At 42.2% G+C, this 19,921-nt stretch overlaps 1 protein-coding gene across 1 annotated transcript; it reads left to right on the forward strand.

Annotated features, from left to right (window-relative positions):
* Positions 1-806: 806 nt before the first annotated feature.
* On the forward strand, positions 807-19,456 carry gria1a (glutamate receptor, ionotropic, AMPA 1a; the record flags this gene model as incomplete). The annotated part of the gene is made up of 5 exons (XM_015015360.1): positions 807-1,135; positions 1,657-1,904; positions 7,837-7,951; positions 13,976-14,110; positions 17,598-19,456. Coding segments are annotated over 5 exons (995 nt in total), but the record flags the coding sequence as incomplete, so codon positions are not given.
* Between the last annotated feature and the right edge of the window lie 465 nt (positions 19,457-19,921).

Here is a 19,921-nt window from a genome sequence, read left to right on the forward strand (position 1 = left end):
CCCAAAAAAAAACCCCCCTTTTTTGTTTACCACATAAAAAAAAAGTCCTAAAGAAAAAAAAAAAAAAAAAAAAATCAGGTGGATTGTACATAGTCTCGCACACACACACACACACACGCACACACACACACACACACACACACACACACACACACACACACACACAGCCCTGCATCATGACTTTCAAAGGCTCTGGATCCACTCAGCGATGCCTCTGCGCTCTTTCTCTGCCGCCGCTCTTTCATCATCTTGCCGTCATCTCAAAAGCATCTTAAATGATTATGTTTTAGCTTCTCCCTTTTTGTCTCGCCGTGCTCAATCTTGCCTTCATGTTCACACTCCATTTGTTTTTAAGGCACAAAGGTGGACAGTAAGAGGCCCTTTTTGTTTCAGATTCGCGTCACTTTCGTTGCATAAGCGCCGCTGCTCTCTGCCGCCGTCACTGTAGCTGGCATTTTTTTTTTTTTTTAATTTCCCTCAAAGTAAACAGACAGAAAGACGGGGATTTACCTCGTCTTTATTTTATTTATTTACTTCAAAAGTGTAATTGGAGAAGCGGTAAAGTGTTCTCCTTCGCTTATTAATCCCAAACAATTAATGCGCGTGGCTCCATTAAACGTATTGGCAACTTTCTTAAAGTGAGATTAATTTGGCAGGCAGGAGGCTGAGTGGGCCTTTGTGGGGCTGGTTATCTTTCCTCAGCAGATTGGGCTAAGCTCTCCACAGGCCCGGTGGGATGAAGAGCGTTTGAGTGCGGAGACGGTGTGAAGCAATGTAGGTCATGTGGATGGCGTGAACATCACAAGGGTTTAAGATCGCGCTTCACGATTACCCGTTTAGCAATAATGTTATTCGTTACTCAAGCGCACTCGCGCATTCTGCTGCACCTGCAGCGACTGATCCTGACCAACGGCGTCGTGGATTCTCTGGTTTCAGCTCTCTGTCTGGTCGCATTGTCGGCGGCGTCTGGTGGTTCTTCACCCTGATCATCATCTCGTCCTACACGGCCAACCTGGCCGCCTTCCTGACCGTGGAGAGGATGGTGTCTCCTATAGAGAGCGCCGAGGACCTGGCCAAGCAGACGGAGATCGCCTACGGGACGTTGGATGCCGGTTCGACGAAGGAGTTCTTCAGGGTGAGAAACGTCAAGCTTTCGTACGGTGTTTGCTGAAGTATTGGTGTCTCTCACAACGACAAGCTGCAGTTTGTTTTATGGAGTTTTTAATCTGACGGACCAACGTCAGTAGTTTGCAGTAGTTTGTGATCTTGCTTATGCAAAAGTACGACTGTCTTCATCTTCTAAGCAGTTCTAACCACCTTCCCTGGCCCTAATGATGAACAGCGTCCTCATAGCAACATGTGGCAACTAACATGTTTAATTAGGGATAGTTCAATCTGGGTGTGTTATTGTGTTATTTCTCTGACGCAGCATTTTTGCATATGAGCCAAAATGTTCAGTTGTCGTCTCATGTTCCACGTTTAGTTTGTCCCCTTCACGCATTGTGGCAAACTGCAAATGTTGTGTTTTTTCTTTCTGAAACTGCCTTTCTTCCTGCTACTCTTCTTTTAAAACCAGAAGAGAAACTTGAAAACATTCAACTGACACTCTCTCTAATTTTTGCTCTCTGCTCTCTTGTTTAAACTTTTGCCCCTCAGAGGTCAAAGATCGCCGTGTTTGAGAAGATGTGGTCCTACATGAAGTCGGCGGACCCGTCGGTGTTTGTCAAAACGACGGACGAGGGAGTGATGCGGGTCAGGAAATCCAAAGGCAAGTACGCCTACCTGCTGGAGTCCACGATGAACGAGTACATAGAGCAGAGGAAGCCATGCGACACGATGAAGGTGGGAGGAAACCTGGACTCAAAAGGTTATGGGATTGCCACGCCCAAGCGCTCCCCTCTAAGGTAAAACCCCGCCGTTGCAATATGGTCAGAAAAAAAAAGCCTTAAAGTTCTTTTATTGCTGTGTTTGTGCATGAACGTCCCATTTCATCTGTCGATTCCTTCATGTGGCAGACATTTCACATCTGTTTGTGCATGAAACTAAACTTGTTTCATCCATTTTGATTCATTCAAACGGTACTGGGAGAAGGTCTGGACTTATATTAACTCTAAGGAATTAGAATAGAGTGTCATTTTATAGCGGTGTTGAAAATATCTCCTCATGAGAAGAAATAACGATTTTTATTGGCCTCAGCAAAACAAGCTGAGATGAAAATTTATCTACCTTATAGCAAAAGTTAAGAATCCTCATTTTGCCATAAATTACCTAAATCTTTCACAAATCAAAACATCTGTTTGAAACAATCTTCAATCAGTGTAGAAGATTGCAGCATGGACTAGTGTTGTAATCTCATAATTATCTAACTCTAAAGTCCTTATTCACGCACCACACATTGTCTACAGGCACATCTCAAAAATTTATAATATCCTGCAGAAGTTTAAGATTTGTGTAACTCGTTTCAAAACGTGGAACTCGTATAGCCCATAGAATCACAACAGAGCGAAATATGTCACACTGTATCTTCTTCCAGCTTTCATGATCAGGGCTTACAGATGACGAAACCCTAAAAAATTAATGTCTCAGAAAAAAATAGACTTTTGGAAACTCACGGTGTCGCATCCTAATCAGCTAATGAACTCAAAACACTTGCAAAGGTTTCCCGGGCCTCTTCTTGGTCTCTCAGTCTGGGTCAGTAGGCGACACGATCATGGAGAAGGCTGCTGACTCGACAGATGTCCGGAAGGCGGTCGTTGACACCTTCCGCAAGGAGGGCACGCCACGAAAGGTCGTAGCTAAAGATGCTGGATGTTCACAGAGTGATGTGTCCCAGCACATTCAGTGGCAGGAGAAAGAGTGACAGGAGAAGGTGCACAGGCAGCTTTGAGAGAACTGCCAAGTAAATTCCTTCAAAAATTTTGGACGAACTTCATCAGGAGCAGAATGAGGCTGGAGTCGGCATATCAAGAGCCACTGTGCACAGACAAATCTTACAGGGGGGCTTCAAATGCCACATTCCTCATGTCAATCCACTTCTGAATAGGAAACCTTTTCCAATACAAGTAAAGTTTCATTTAATTTTACATGAATATGAATTATGTTGGCAGCAATCGCATAGAGCATTGTCTGAAACGATATTTCAGTGAGACGTCTCAGGGTGTTAACATCATGAGATCTTGTACCATTTTTGTTCCTACGTTCACTCCTCGGATGCAAAAGGAAACGTGAAGAGCAGACTCTGTCGCAGCAAGCAATACATTAAATATTTGCACGATGAATTTAAAAAGAGCTGGATAATTAAAAAGCATGTCGATAATTTCCAGTTGCGTGCGTGTTTGTTTTTGTCGTAGCTCTCTCTCTTTCTACCGAAGAGACTGGACGACACCCCGGTGCGTCGAGTCACTTCTCCCGTCGTCGTTCCTCCAGAATAATACAGGGGAGCGACGAACGGAGAAGCGTCAGTTTTACGCCGCTCGGGGTGAACCCAATGGCGACGATGGCGTCAAAAGTTTACATTTTTGTCAACTTTCTTTCGTCGCATGGCTGGCCCGCGTGTGCGCGTCTCTTCGTGCGTGAGCTTGACATTTCCTGTGCATGAAGTTTGCCGGTCTCCACGCAAGTTCTATAGGTAATGAATGCAGAGGGAGCGACGCTGCCTTCTGTGTATCGAGCCCATGAGGAGGAGGGAAGTCGCCTCTACCAGGCTCATGGTCGCCTGACACAGAACCGTGAGCCATGAAAGCCCAATGAGGAGGAGCGAGCCGGAGAAACGCTGCTTCAAAAGCCGAACATGACAGCTGCAGTCTGGGAGCGCTCTGGATTCAGACCAAACGACTGTGGTGAACCACGTGACCCGCGAGAGCCGCGATGTCGCATTTATTACAGAAACTGTCTCTTTGTTGTCAAACAGCAGCAGCTAAACGCAAGAAGACCGCAAACATTTATCTGCACCTGAAACGTAATCGGCCACTGCAGTTTCCCCTGCTTGGAAGATAAAATTTACAACCTAATGCGGCGTCTCCGTCTAACGCGGTATTCTGTCGACAAACAAAATAGAAAAAGGCCCGTGCAAAATGATGCGCAGCAGGACAATTTAATAGCTGAACAAATGCTGCCCTTTCATCTCCTTGAAAAGCCAGCATTTCGAAAAAAAAAAAATTCAAACATTTGACACCAGTGCAGAGCAAGTTTTCGCAGGCAGCATTCCCAACGATTAATATACTTTGAAGGGCAAGTTTGTTTACAGAAACTTCACAATCCATTTCTATTTGTTTATTTATTTTGGATGTTTAAAATGCCTTCGAGCTCCAGTGTTTAAATGCTCTTTAGAAATTAATTTATTGATCTTTGAGAGGATGTACTTGTGTCACTGTGCCCATTTTTATGCTACCGGTTAGCAACGGCCTCAAATTACATTTTTATCATTTATCTCAGTAATTTGTGACAATTAATTGCCCATCAAACTTTGTTATTGTGTCAGAGAAGCTTGAAAACCTTTCCAAAAGTACTGTTCATCTGCTTTTTGTTTTTTTGTTTTGTTTTTTCTGTTGGCATGTGCACCATTTATGATCAAATTAAGTCTTTCATTCTTGTGTTGTATCGTTCACAACCATGAAATTATGTTTTCACATTTTTTTTTGTTTTGTTTATCAAATGAACGTATTTGTAGAGTTAGCTCATACAGTCTCTACCTTTTGTGTTTGCATGTTCTCGTAATAAAGCAAATCTATTTAAGCAAACTTGTGAAAACAAACAGAAGTGCAAAGTAGGACAAGAAGATGTGGATTCCTGTTTGACCCTCCGTTTGGTTAACTCCAAGGCTTTTTTTTTTTTTTTTGACGAATTGATTCACAGAGGCTAAAAGTCAACTAAAGCGTCACAATTCTGTGCAGCAGAACTCGTGAGAGAAAAAAAAAAGCAATAAAAGTAAAGGAATCTACATCCCAACATGGCTACTTTCCCACTTGAGCTGGAGCTCACACCTTGAATGTTCCACTTCTTCCCCATTCGATGTGACAAATGATGTAACGAATGATGATTCTTTCTGGGTTTGCTCCCGCCGTCGACAAGCGGCAGCTGTCATTTCACATCGCATTAACATTCTAACCGACTTCCCATTTATATCGCTTCTGCAACCACAGAGAGAGAGAGAGTGCAAATGCTGGGTGGCATCTGAAGCTTTTAATCTGTCTCTAATAGGCCTCATTCATTTTAATGAAGGGAGCCATACTGGAAGATTTTATTCAATCACTGCCGGGGTTTCTTTGGGACCTGGGTTGACAGCCAGAGGTCAGAATGCAGACAGGAAATGGTTCTTGAGCCTTCCTCAGATGTTCCTCCTTTTATTTTTTTTTTTTAATTTATGCAAATCACATTTTATACATTAAGTAAAGTGTTGCATTAGTCTAAGCTATAAATGGTGGGTGGTGAAAATAAGCTGTTCCAGTACCCACATCTGGCACTCGATAGCCGAGGATGTACCGGCGTACCTCCCGCTCTGTGGCCAACCCTAAGTGAGCCGTGTTTGTTGTTGTCGGGTTTCTGTCGCCGTCATTCACAAACGTCTCGCGCCCGAGATTCGATAACGGCTAATAAATTTGCATCGCTAATAAATGACATTGAAATGCGCCCGTCTTGATTTAAGTTCCCAGCTCTCGTGCGCGATTAGACGTAAGTGAATGACCAAGCGCCGCTCAGAGTTGGATTCAGTCACACCTGCAATGAGCCGTCGGCAAAACAAATGTCGTTTGGACTGCTGCATGTCCAATGATTCCACCCTTATCTGTGTTCAGAAACAGGAAAACAATTTCACTTATTCACATTTGAGTGATGTCGACTGCGCTGCAGTGCAGGTTTGATTGAAAAGTTTTCATTTTACAGGAATATCTTCAAATGACTCTTTTTTTTTTCCTGATCAATCATTCTAATGCATTTCTTACATGTGCAACATCCACCCGTCCCCAGCAGAGTTTTACCCCCCGTCTCTCTGATGTTCTGTAGCCTTTCTGACATCTGCTCACCTCAGAGCAGCAGACCAAACTAACCAATGACCCGCTGAGCCATCCGTGTTCACAGTCTTTGACTTCTTTCTTTTTTTTCTTTGGTCTGAGTTCGCTGGGCTGAGAAAGAAGTCAGAAAGAGGTTTTACTAGCCCTGAGGAAAAAAAAAAGAGAGAAACGTGTTCCCTACAGCTGTGTTGTGAACTCAAGGCCAGGGGATAAAGACTCCTCTGTTTCTGCTGCTGAGAAAGGCTGAATATTAAACCAAACCTCGCCGCGGAGAAAAAGGCGGTCTTGACTTCTGGTCATAGATTCCGCCTCTTCCGTGTAACGGGAATGGAGAGAGTCTTTGTCCACGGCCAAACAGCTACAGGAAACGCACTCGTGCACTTAATCCAGAGAGGACAAGAGTGAGCTTTAAGGAGATGCCTTCTGTGAGTTCACCTGCACATGGAAGTGTTATTCTTTTTATGCTTGTTAATGCTTTAAACGTATCTGCAGACTAAGACAAAGCCTTTGGCTGCATGCAAAGATCCCCAGGCCGGGATTTGAACCCAGGACCTTCTTACTAAATTTTTCAGAAATCCTGAACTGTATATTCAATGTAAAAGTAATATTGGACAAATGTTCTTTGTTAATCCAACACTGATTTTTGCTGGCCGACTTCGTCAACAGAAGCTTAAGGACTACTACTGCAAGAAATATCAAAGCTTCAACACTTCAATGGGGGATTCAAGGTCGGTGTGACCATCTTTGTACGGCTTGTGAAAGAACAGAAACGGCAAAAGGGTGGTTGAAGCCAACCTGTGGCCGTTGTACCTCTGACTTCCCAAGCGATTTAATCACAGTCCTGTTTCAGCCGACTTGTGCAATCGGTAAACCAGCGTTTTCGCTTGCGTGTGCGATTTGGCAATTACAGAGGACCTAGGCAACCAGCTGGCCTGTGAATTTAAATCAAAGGTAATTTTATGTAATCCCTTTTGTTATTGATGGACATAATTTCTTGCCATTAACATCAATACGCATATTGAATTGCCGCAAGACAGAACAACTCCCTAGACATCAGGTCTCTTGGCACCGGTGCCACTTGAAGACCGAACGCACAAAAACAGACACAAATATGATGAGCAACGTATCGATCCCACTCATTACCGATCTTTGGTTTTGTCAATGCCAGCTTGTTATTTAAAGCCCACATGAGTGACGGATGTTTCAAGCTTGATTTGAAATTTGCCGCAGGCACCTGAGAGACGGTTCTGTCTTTGTGGCGGTTTCTTTGTCAAAGAGGCCAAGTTGACAACACTTTGTTCACTAACTCTGTCAACAAAACAATCGCTTTTCTTTCTTTATTCTTAACCAGGTTCTCAAACTCTGATCAAGGTTACTTCATCAAATAAAATGATCTGGTTACAGAAGCTGAATAGCACAAAGTCCAAGACAGACTTTGCTCAACAATATTGAGGCAGGTTATTGTTGCAACAACATCTTGTGGGAAGATACTACATTAGTACACCTCCCATCAATATACTGTATTAGTTACCATATTAAAAGTAATTAACTTAATCACCCAAGGCATCTCAGTTTAGCACTCTATCTCTCTCTTTCTCTCTCTCTCTCTGAGGCCCCTGCTTGGTAAAACCTGGTACATCTCAGCTGCATTTCATTGCATGTATCTAACAAAACATGCACATTGAAAACCAGGGCTCCTGGTCCGCATCAAGTTAGCTACATTCAGGAGAATCCCTTGCTTTCAAGTCAATGTTGTCACAATTTGCACCACGTGACCGACCTCTTTATATCTGTCTCCTAACGGTTATCGTTTCATATCATTTTCAAGAAACCCAGTAAACCTGGCAGTGTTAAAACTGAACGAGCAGGGCCTCTTGGACAAATTGAAAAACAAGTGGTGGTACGACAAAGGAGAGTGCGGCAGCGGGGGAGGGGACTCCAAGGTCAGAGCCAGTTTTCATGAACCCTGTGTGTGTAACGGGGTGGAGATGGTGGTAACCGGCAGCTCGACGCCACATCGCCTCTCTGGCAACACCTTTTTTTTTTTTTTTTTTTTATCCGTAAGATTTAGGAAAGTGTAATTGCAAAGAGCCAAACTTTTGAGATATAAATTTGAAATCCAGAGAGCTGAATATGTGAACCGTGAAACTTTATTAGTAATTGAAGCAGCTAAGGGAAGCACAATCTGTTGTTTGATGCTGCAAAAGATTTATTTAAGATGACAGTGTTGCCCGAGTGCGGGTAAGCAGAGTGCCGGTTACCCGAAGTGATATAGTAATACACATCTACTGCCTTACAGAGTGAGCCAGTCAAGCTAGATGGAGTATTAATGCATATCACTTTGACTCGAATGTTAATAATGACGTTTAATGCCTTGTATTTGTGTGTTTGTGTGTGATGTTTTGTTTTTTTCTTTGTCGTCAAGCGAGCGAGACCAAGCGTTGATTGCTGTGTGGATGTACTTGTTGCTCTGTGTTTCTGAATTAACATAAAATAACATGACGTAATATGTTATTTATGTTATTTCCCTATTGTTGGAAGAATCCCAGTAAACCTAGCGGTGTTGAAACTCAATGAGCAAAGCCGTCTTAGACAAACTGAAAAACAAATGGTGGTACGATAAAGGCGAGTGTGGCAGCAACGACGCCGCGAGAAAGGTTAGTCTCAATGCAAAACAAGCTGACACCTCACTGCGCCTCCCAACCCTAACCCTACTTTGTTCCTAGACCAGACCGTACCCTTCAAAAAAATAAATAAATTAAAAAGAAATCAGCTTTCAACCTCAACCGCACACAGTTATCCTCCCCATGTGGCTTTGGCAGAACCGCACTGGAGCACACATCAGGCAGCAGTACAAAGATTACTTCTCTTTTTTTCTTTTCTAAGAAAAGTTGGAACACCTAACTTAGAAATACATTGCTTCTCTATTCACTATCTACGTTTTCACTTTAGGATTTATACGCGGCAAAACATACCGAATTATGCAAAGTCAGTGCATTAGTCTTCAAAATCGTAGTTTGGTTGATTCAGTTTAGTGTAAGCTTCAATCAGCAGGAGCCATTTTAAAACTGTACAAATCAAAAATCATTTCCTCTGGCCCGAGAGAAATCGCTGCACTTTTCCCTCACTTTTCTACGCTTTCAGGACTCGCACATCAAAGGCAGACACGCGTGACTTGCATTTAATTTTTCAGCACACTTTCAAAAGGTCACCGCTTTGGTGGCTCGAAACATTTCAGCCGTAGCACAAACTTTGATTCTGCAGAAAAAACACTAAGTACTGTAAACTATGTGTGATGCATACAGCGACTTCCACGCTTATTGGCATGTATAAAAACTATTTCACTGCAGTGCCATGCATCTTTAGTCAAATCAGTGCTGCAACAAATACTGAGTTCAACGCTGAAGGGCGGGTCAGGCTAAAAATAATTTGATTCCAGTCACCAGCAATTTTTTGGTGGTTCTCAACTTTTTTTTTTTTTTTTTTTTTGTTTATAAAAAGGCCAAGGAAGTTTTAACCACTTATACACGACTTCCTGTTTCTCCTGCTGCATACACCTAGAGACGTCTTTGACCTCTGCATGCAGATTTTAGCGTCTGGAGGGGAAGGTGTGTCACAGAAGGAGAGTGATGAGACTGAGACTGTTTTTCTAATTTCTGAGTTAAAGTGTGAGGCCAGATTTTGTCACAGCTCATATTTTTAACTAATGTGAAAAAACTAACAGCTACTAACTAAATCCAAGCTGTTCATGCCCATCCTTTTATTTTTCTACAATTAAAGTCGGAGGGGGGAAAAAAAGTTAATTGTTTGGTTTAGTCTAATGCCAGGAGTCGTTTTCATTGTAGCACAAATCAGCTAATTTGTCAGGAAGTGCCCCTAGACGCACAACCTCCTGTGAATTTCAAAATTACCACTGTCAACTCAGCAAAATCCGTGTTATGCTGCGTTTTTTTTTTGTTCTATCTTAGCAGGAAATTTCATATGCTAAATATTGCTTTGATAGCAAAATTTGTTTAAAATTTAGCAGTGCTACTTTGACTTAAAACGTCTAAGAAAAAACGTAGTCACGTAGGCGGATTATTTAGGATTGTGAAATTGATATAAACAACATTTACAATACACCTAAAGTCCACCCGTAGAAAACAACACACCCAACCTCCTACAGCCCTAAGCATGCAAAGCAAAAGTAGCATTAGAATAATCTGAACATCCCTTATGAAAAGGAAACAAAGAGGCACATGAGATAAAAAAACAAAAAAAAAAAAAAAAAAAATCAGGCTCCCATCCACTTGCTGAGTTCATTGAGTTGTAATCTCTGTACTCTGGCCTTTAAAATAAATCCCACCCTAATTCTCCCAGCGTAGAGTGTGCACACTGCAACGCAGAGCTCCAGTCGACTTGCATGCGCCAGCAGTCTGTGTTATCGACTGACTTGAGAAGCAGTTCTCCCTGACAGTGAAGCTGTGGCTTTTTAATTCAGATTTCCTTCCATATGTTCCTCCATGTGGATCTTTGATCCTGCTGAAATTAGCCGCCTTACGCTGATTGACAGCTTAGTGCAGGGGTGCTAAACCTCGTGGCGAAGGAGGGCGAAGTCTCTCGGGAAGATATTACAATGCGAGGTAAATCCAATAACGCCCTAAATGCAGCTGCACAAATGGGCTCTCTGCACGGGAGATAGCATTATGGAAATGATTGTAGCTATTTACATAAAACAAGCTCCTATTATAGTATAGACACATGTCCAGTAGGTGGTCTGTTATAAAGACTAAATGGAGAAACCAAGTGTCTATTAAGTTTGCACAAACCTTTCTTTTCTTTTAGGTAAGTTGTGACAAAAAGCCTCAAACGATTTGATAAAAAATAAAAAGCCGTGGCGTCGTGAAAAAATTCCTTAATGGACCGATGAACCTTCAGTTTCTCCACTCCGTCAGATTTGTCGTTTTCTCGTCAGTCGTGCCTGTCGCATTCCTGAACATGAACCTTAACGACCTGGTTCAAACAAAGCCGCCATTTTTAAAAGCGCCGGTGTTCTGAGCGACTTACAAACTGAACGGTAGACATGTTTATGATTTGATCACTTACTAATGTCTAAAGAAATCCCCCCCTTAAAATCACACACCGTACATGTCTCTTTGTGCATATGTCATTGAAAACATTTTTTTTTATCTTTGCTTTTCTTATTTATTTTAGAAATTCATAGAATAGAATAGAATAGAATAGAATAGAATAGAAGAACTTAACTGGAAGCAAGACTAAATATATACAAATATATATAAAGGAGTAAAAAAAAACCCGCTCTCATTTAACAAATCTTTTTCACAAAGCGCTTTATAAATAAACCTTACTGACTTTACTTACTTACTTCCCTCCTTAAAATGTGACTTAATAGCATAGGGTAGTATAAAATTGCTGGCAAGCTAATTTCATTAACTAGAGTAACTTTGTAAGCAAAATTCTCCAATAAAACAAGAAAGACATTTTCCTACATTGTTTACGTCTCTCCTGTCTTTTATAATCCCACACCACGTAGCCCAGGCTTCTACATATGCAACATTTATACGTCTAGTTTCCATCCAGTTACGGGAAAAGCAGTTATTTACCCACAGACAAGTAAAAGCTTTTCATTAGTTGCTTTCATTCTTCTTCAGTTGCTGTTAATTGTTCTTCCTGTTAATGGAAAAGCTTTTACACGCGCGCCGCTTCTTAAACGTTTCTCTGAATTTGTATTCTAAAGAGGCGCGGTTCGAGGAAGCTCTTAGTTTCCGGCCGCCTGATAAAAAAGTAAATTTACCTCGAAGGGGAGACTTTCAGTCACACAAATTGTGACCAAATATTAAGAAAGGGAAAAGTGTACAAGCTGTGTGGATGTGAAACTGAGTTTTTGTTGATTAAATTGTACTACACTTTAGGAAATTTCACAATTAAAGGACAGAGATTCATGGAACCCATGACTCTAGCCTCAAATACTGTGTGTATTTATAAGTGTTAACATGATTGGTAAGACAAAAAACAAAAACAATATTGGAGGTGGTTTAAATGACACTAAAGCATGGATTTGAATACTTAGTAGTACAAATTATCTGTACATTAGGTTTCCTAAACAATTTTTAATTTGTGGTAATCTGGTGATGCGACCAAGTATTTATCATACATATAGGTGATATAAAAACCAAAATTTTTAGCAATAAAAACACGCAGCTGGTCTTATTGTCTTTATCTGGTACCTGAGGCCTGTCTCACATTGTCTCTGGCCACTGTTATTGGCTCCCTTGGTGAAAATGTCTGCAAAAAACTCTGTGACCCCCAAGATGCTAAACAACAAACATTGAGGTACCTTCAATGGCACAGTCTAAAGTAATGCAAAATGAAAGCATCTACATTTAAAATTAAGCATGAAACTGCAGATGTTTAGCAGTACAATACACGCGGCTTCTCGAGACAGATTTAGATCTCATGAAGTCAAAGGTGGATGGCAGCTTAGCTGGAAAATTAGACGCCATAAAGTAATTTGGATTCTGCGTCATATTAACCTGGCAAAGAGCCGACTCCTCTATGGGAATTAAATCTTTGTCGGCTCTTTTCGTTACGAAATAAACTTTGCAAGTTTATATAAAACTAAACAATCCATCCAACTGGTCCAGACGCTTTGCTTCTGCTCATGTCGATACGGGAGACTCGCAACTAAACAAGCTATACAAAGAAAAGGACCAGAATTAAAGTTGGATAAATCCTTCCTGGGTGATTTATGATTCCTTCCTTTTATTTTTTAATTAATATCTGCTCAACTGCACCACTCAGACAGGATATGTCATATTTATTACTCGAGCATTATCTGTTCCCCTTGTACTCTCCGTTCCCGCGATGACGGGAACGGAGTATAGACATCAGCAGCCGCTGAAAGCCCTTCGTCGCATTTAGCAGGCAGCGGTACATTTTACTCACGGCTTTCGCATGTACCTGGCGGTTTTGCTGTTTCTGCGAGGGGGAAACTAGCTGGACCGCAGATAATTTCCAGCCAAACTTTCTTTTTTTTTACGGGTGCAGATGGTTGCAAAGCGCCAAACAGTGAGGGGAACATTTTCTTGCTTCCCTAAGGTTCTCTGCCGCCTACTGTTTTGAGAGGGTGCCTAATGATGTATTTTCAGCTGCAAGCCTGGAGAGAGACTCCATCTGCCCTGTTAGTCACCAAGTTCAATTTTAGCTTTTTCTATAAGATCAGAAAACAGCTACAAAAACAGGATATGCACCTACATTGTGAGACAGGCCTCTGCCATGTTTGTATTGATATTGCTTGTCTACAAGAGTCTGATCCTGCAACATTTGTTTGTCTGTGCCTCCCTATTCAGTCCTTTGTGTGTGTGCGTGTGTGTGTGTGTGTGTAGGAGTCTGATTATGTCTTTTGGCTACAGTGCCTTGCAAAAGTATTCATATCCCCTAATTTTTTGTTTGTTTTTTGTTTTGGTTTTTTGACAATATGTCACATTATAAAACGGGAAATGTTATTCCACAGTTTGACAGTTTCAGATATTTAAAACAAAAAACAAAACAGTCAATAAACCATAAATATCGATATTGTCTGATATGAAATGTTTATCATCATAGAAGCAGCACTGAAGGTGTCGATGTTGGAGAAAACTAAGTAAATGCGGTGAAGGTGATTCTACAAAGCATCAATTCAGTTTGAGCTTATAAGAATGATCACACTTTCAAATCTTGCTTAAAACGAATAAACCAGCCACATTTTTGATCTTCTTACGTATTATGCACTACTTTGTGTTGGTCCCCCAAAAATCCAAGGGACGGGTACATTTGCAGGGCACTGTAAGCATGCGTTACGTCGGCGCTTGCTCCCCCGTGTTTGCGCTGTGCACAGTTAGATAAGTGTAAAGTCGAGTCATATTCCACTTTTCTTTCACTCCTCATTCCTGGGCTCCGGCCCCTCTCCCTGCTCCTCCTTCCCCCAGGACAAGACGAGCGCTCTGAGCCTCAGCAATGTGGCAGGAGTCTTCTACATCCTGATCGGAGGCCTGGGCCTGGCCATGCTGGTGGCGCTGGTGGAGTTCTGCTACAAGTCCCGGACCGAGTCGCGCCGAATGAAGGTGTCGACCGCGCGAGCAGCTGCAGCCACAGCCGCTCAGGCCTTTCACTGCTCAGCCTTAGAAAGTGGTGCTAGCGCCCCCTACACAGAGCTGCAGAGCTACGGCCTGTACGCCAACAACACTGTTAAGATATAGAGCACAGCCATGGGGTAGGAAACGCTGTGATCGAACCATGATGATGATGATGATGATAATGATGATGCTGCTGCTGCTGATGATGATGATGCGTCTGCCTCCACCTCGTCCTGCCCATCTAAACGTGACCACAGTAGGGCCGCTCTCGGCTTCCACCGCAGTGCCAACGCTCTCCTGTACCTCTCTCTTCTTCTGCCGCTGCCTTGCTCAGTCTATGTCACTGACCTACTCCAGTGTTTTGTTTTTGTTTCTTTTTTTTGTTTGTTTTTTTATATAATCACTTGATTTCAAAATTGCCCTTATGCCTGTTTCCTTCAGGATCTTAAAGAACATTTTTGGTGCAATCTATTGGAATCGCATGGTCTTAGCATGTGGGTTGTTCCTACTCATTTAGATTCATGTTTCTCACTTTGCCTGCTCATTTTGGTGGGATGGAAAGTGGACACACAAGGCGATAACAACACAAGAGCTTGACTAGATACTAATATGAATAATTCAAAGATCAATAATAAGCCTTAAGCAGAGGGTTAGGTATCAAAAATAAGAGCAAATCACCACAGCAGAGACTGGTTCATTTAAAGAAGTTGTGAATAGTGTTGTGCAAACACATTTCTCCATACCTTAAGTCTAATGTTGTATTTTTTTTTTCCTTTTTATACTGAATTTGAATAACATATAAAGTCAAGAACATTAAGGACAAGCCCGGCTATGCTCTTCATGAGACTGTCTTGCGAAAACAGTGTTTTCAGTCAGAGGCTTCCACGGATTTGCTGCAATACAGACTGCTACAAGAGATCTCACCTGTCAATAGTCAGCACTGTCTACAATAACTCTGAAGAATTTGAATTAATATGAGTTACAGCAACGTTTAATTCTCCTCTGGGATCCATAAAGTATTTCTGAATGTGAATTTGTTCAGAACTTGTAACTGATAAAACAAACGTAAAAAAAAAAAAAAACTAAAAGTATCAGCAAAGACAACCTAATCCCCCAAAAATGTAAATAAATGTATTTATTTGTAAATAATTCACAAATAAATCAGAGATTACTCATGAGTTTTGCATGGGATTATTGATCAGACATAAATGCCACCACACTCTTTTGGACTTATGTCTTTGGCATTAAATATGCGCACACACACACACACACACACACACACACACACACATATATATATATATATATATATATATATATATATATATATATATATATTGTATATGATTATTATGTTAAAAACAGTAAAGTCAGAGATCATTTCTTCTTATTTTGCTCAACAGAAACCAGACTATTTGTGGTTTGTTTTTTTTTACCTCTCCAGTCTGGCTTGTTTAGGTTGAAATATTTTAAAATGTTTGCTCAACACTATGAGATAATTGAAATAAGTTGCTCCAAAAGCTGCACTGAAAGTCCATTAAAAGTGCCAACGTTGCATTAAATTGTCATTATTTACAAAATCATGCAACGTTGGCACTTTTAATGGACTTTTAATGCAACTTTTAAAGCAACTTTGCTTTAAAAGTGTCATTATTTACCAAATGACACTTCATGACAACAGTCATAGACGTTCATAAAGACTTGTTCATGTTCATGACAGATGTTATGTCATGTTTATGACAGTGTTATGTCAGTCTTATTCACACCCTGTCAAATAAAGTGCTACCAATTATTTTTTAATTTTCCTTCACTGAGAAAACTTTCCTAGCGGGGCTCTTGTTAAATCACATCACTGAACTAGTACAATAACCTTTGGCACACTTTTCACCAGTTTCCCTTGCAGCACAGGTATGAAGGCAATTTAAATCACAGTGGTACATCTATCCACTTCTGTCGCTCTGAGCAATTCTCTCCCTCGCTCCTTCTTCTTCTTCTTCTCCTTCGTCTTCTACTTCTTCTTCTTCTTTTTTGCTGACTGTCTCGCAATCGCAGGGCCCATTGTGGTGAACATCGTTTATATGTTTATACCATGAGGTGGTCCTGGTGCGACTCGCATGTCTTCCCATCACTGCTTGAGCCAAAAACAAGTCAGACTGAAACTGTTGAATGTCCAGAGATGTGAAACTGAGGACTTCCTGCTTGTTTCATTTCCTTCTCTGGAAGATGTGAGATGTTTAGCTGTTAGACGCTCCTGCTTCACGGATCAATTTACAATAAACAAAAAGCGCTTGACTTGTTCGCCCAATGTCAGAGCCCCTTGCGGCGTCCTCAAATGCTCTTCACGCAAACAGAAAACTACGTGGCAGAGCCGAGGCGAGGAGGGGATCTTCTACATGAATCTCTTATATTTTAATCAGGCCACCAAGAGGCACCTGATCAGTATGCTGATGAGGGTGGCGAGAAGCCTATTAGTCCAGCGGCGCCCGCACGGCCGTTTGCCTTGAAGGGAACAACAACACCGTTCCAATTAGAGGCTGTGTGACTCTCCAATCCCCGTGCAGCACTTACAGGTTGCACAAGATCACACTTGCTTTGCCCAATTTAATCAGGTACAGAATAGCGGACGACGACGAAGCAGCACACGTCTGCGGGCGCACAAACACACACACACACACACACGCACACGCGTGGATGGACGCGCGTGCGTCCGTGCGCAATCTTCACACATCATTAGGTTCAGCTTTTGAGTCTCGTGGCTTTTATTACGCTGGATTGGAGAATGAAGCCATTAAAGCAATAAGCGAAGCCTCGGTAACCCTCTTACAGCCCATACTTTGCTCTGCTCCTCCTTTTACAAATTAGGACGTGTGAGGCACAACGACCTGCGCCGAGGATTATAAACCCGCAGAGATTCCTCAGATCCTAGTAAACAGAGACAAAAGTAGGATGAGATCACTCTTCTTCTTCTTCTTCTTCTTCTTTTTATGCCTTGACGAGCAAGCACCACACTGAGATCGTAACACGAAGAAGACACTGTCGATTGAATGGATGGATGTAGCAAAGGCCAAAACCTTGCATAGCATTCTCATATTAATGTAGCTTATAATCTATGTGTTGCAAGCTTGAACAACCGCTCCAGCTTTCTCTGTTTAGTCGAGAGAGAGTTCGGCATGGGTCGGAGTCAGCAGACATATCACGGTTTCCTGCAAGAGTTTTAAACAAAAATGTTCAAAATGATCCGAGGAGCAACCATCGTCTTATAAATTGTAACTTCGATCGAGTTATTTAAGCCTTTGTTCCATTGATTTACGCTGGACGTATTTGTAGACAAAGAAAGAAGACAAGAGGGTTTTGGTGTTGCTGTGACCTTTGTTTACCTTGATACCTGAAGCCGGCCCATGCCAACACCTGATACAAACCTTTAAAATCTGAAATCCTGTCAGAATGCTCAGCCTAACCTGTTTGTTTCCGGCAGCAGTCCATCAACGATGCCATGCGCTGCTCCACCTTGACCAGGATGAGTGGTAACGGGAGCGGAGGAGAGAACGGACGAATCCTCACCCACGACTTCCCCAAGACGGTTCAGACGCTGCCCTGTATGAGCCACACCGCCAGCATGGGACTGGGAACCTCCGGCATGTGATCACCACCATCTCGTCCCGCTGGGATCGACGGGATCGTCAGGGTTGGGTGGGGTGGGGCGGGGCGGGAGGGGGGTGGTGTAGGGGGGGGCAGAACGGGAGCACTAAAAACCATGGCCGTCTGGTTTTTGACCAACCTACTCTCCTGGCTGTCAATCTGCTTGACTTAAAAAAGAAAAAGGAAAAAAAAGACGAAAATAATTAAGACTTGAACTTACTGCCAAAATGCACTCTCCAGACCGCTCCCAAATAAACTATGAACAGCAACTCCACGTTTTTTTTTTTAAATAAAAGGATTTTTAAAAAAAAAAAAAAAAAGAAACAAAGAAATGTGCTGCAATAAAAAATAAAGAAAAGCCGTCAACGGGGCGTGATTTTGACATTTTTTACAGTGTTCATCTGTGTGGAATTGAAAAAAAAGGACTTATTCTTCAGTGTGACGACTGCGCTGTGCCATTTTGATGGAGCTGTTGACCTTCGTCTGTGTGTGCAATACTCTCACCTCCACTGCTGGCCGGATGCTTTCCGACCGGCCGGCGGGATGCGTCTTTTGCACGGATCGGACGTGGGAGGGAGGCGGACACTTGTGACTGCTCTTACATTGTTTTTGGGGACATTTGCCCTTCCCGTTCACTCCCTTTTTCACAAACACTCCATTTTGGAAGAGAAGATTGCTTTGTTAAGCAGTTTTTATGATAAAGTGCTATGGTTTACACTGCTGTGATAGCATAGAGCCTTGATGGAAAAGGTCCGAGTTCTGGCCCGGTGAAGATGACTTGCTGAGGGACTCGGCTACAATGAACAAGCGTTGCTGCTACACCTCATTTCACTCCTCTTGCCTCGTCTTGCTGCCGTATTATCATTTGACCCAAATACACACAGACACAAAGACAGGCGAAAGTATTCGCCCCCGCTTGGCTTTTTTTTTGTGTTTTTCTGCCTCACAACCTGGAATTAAACTGGATTATTTTAAGGAATGCATCATTTTGTTTACAACTTTGAACATCTTCCCCTGGGATTTTTGCCCATTCCTCAAGGCAAATGTGCTCTGGCTCCTTCAACTTAGATAGTTCTCAATTGGATCAAGGTCCAGGCTTTGATTAGGCCATTCCAATACATTCACACGTTTCCTCTTAAATCGTACTACTGTTGCTTTAGCAGTACGCTTTGAGCCATTGTCCTGTTGGAAGGTGAACCTTAATTTTGAGCCAGAGATGGTGGTTTGCTTGGTAACTGAAAAGTTTAATTTCGGTCTCGTCTGACCAAAGTCAGGGAGTCTCCCTCCTGCCTTTTGGCAAACTTAAGACAGTGACAGTGGTAGGAGTTCATCTTGTAATCTGTGGGTTCGAATCTCTGCTCCGTTTGCCTCACCCACCTTGTCCGTCGGTGGCGGTCAGTCTTAAATTCATTACAAATGTAACGTCTGAATTGGTTGCACCTTTTAGAGGCTTCATAGCAAAAGGAGTGAAAAGATGTGCACAAGCCAATTATCAGTTTTTATCTCAAAAATATGTTTTAAGATTAACATAAAACATTTAAATACAGGTTGTAATGTAACAAAACACACACACACACAAAAATGCCAAGAGCGGTGAATACTTTCGCAAGCCGCTGTAAACTCCACTCCTGTCGCTTCTTGGTCGTTGTTTGGGCGGTTTGTGGTTAAATTCAGAGACGTCTATCTTGAAGGGGGAAACCATCAGTTTTCAGCTACGCCTAGCACAGAGGGACCTTACACTGTATTCTATTGTTGGAAAATTCATAGCATATCCTGTATAAAGCGGACTGAGAACATCTTCCTTGTATTATTATGGCCGCATCGTTCAGCCACTCCCGGTGTGTTTTCAGCTGTATGCAGTTTTAATGAAACTGGCAGCATGCACGGTTTATTGAGACGGGCATATCCCCTGCAGATTGTGCGTGGCCTATAAAAGGAAGGTTGGCCTCATCTGTCTTTGCTGTCGGTAAGCTAATAGTGGAAAGAGGCGGAACTGACACAGTTTGACTGACTGACTGTGTTTCTATGGGGGTAAAGCATTTTGGAGTCACTGTGTGGAGAAAAGAAACATGGATGTACGTTAGAGGACGGCAGAGTTAACAAAGGCATCTCAGGCTGGGGAACTTCCAGGAAAATCAATGCTTTGTTATATATTTTTGC

The sequence above is a fragment of the Poecilia latipinna genome, unplaced genomic scaffold (genome assembly GCF_001443285.1).
Source record: "Poecilia latipinna isolate Pla-1442-1.1 unplaced genomic scaffold, P_latipinna-1.0 Scaffold1905, whole genome shotgun sequence".
NCBI classification, from domain to species: Eukaryota; Metazoa; Chordata; class Actinopteri; order Cyprinodontiformes; family Poeciliidae; genus Poecilia; species Poecilia latipinna.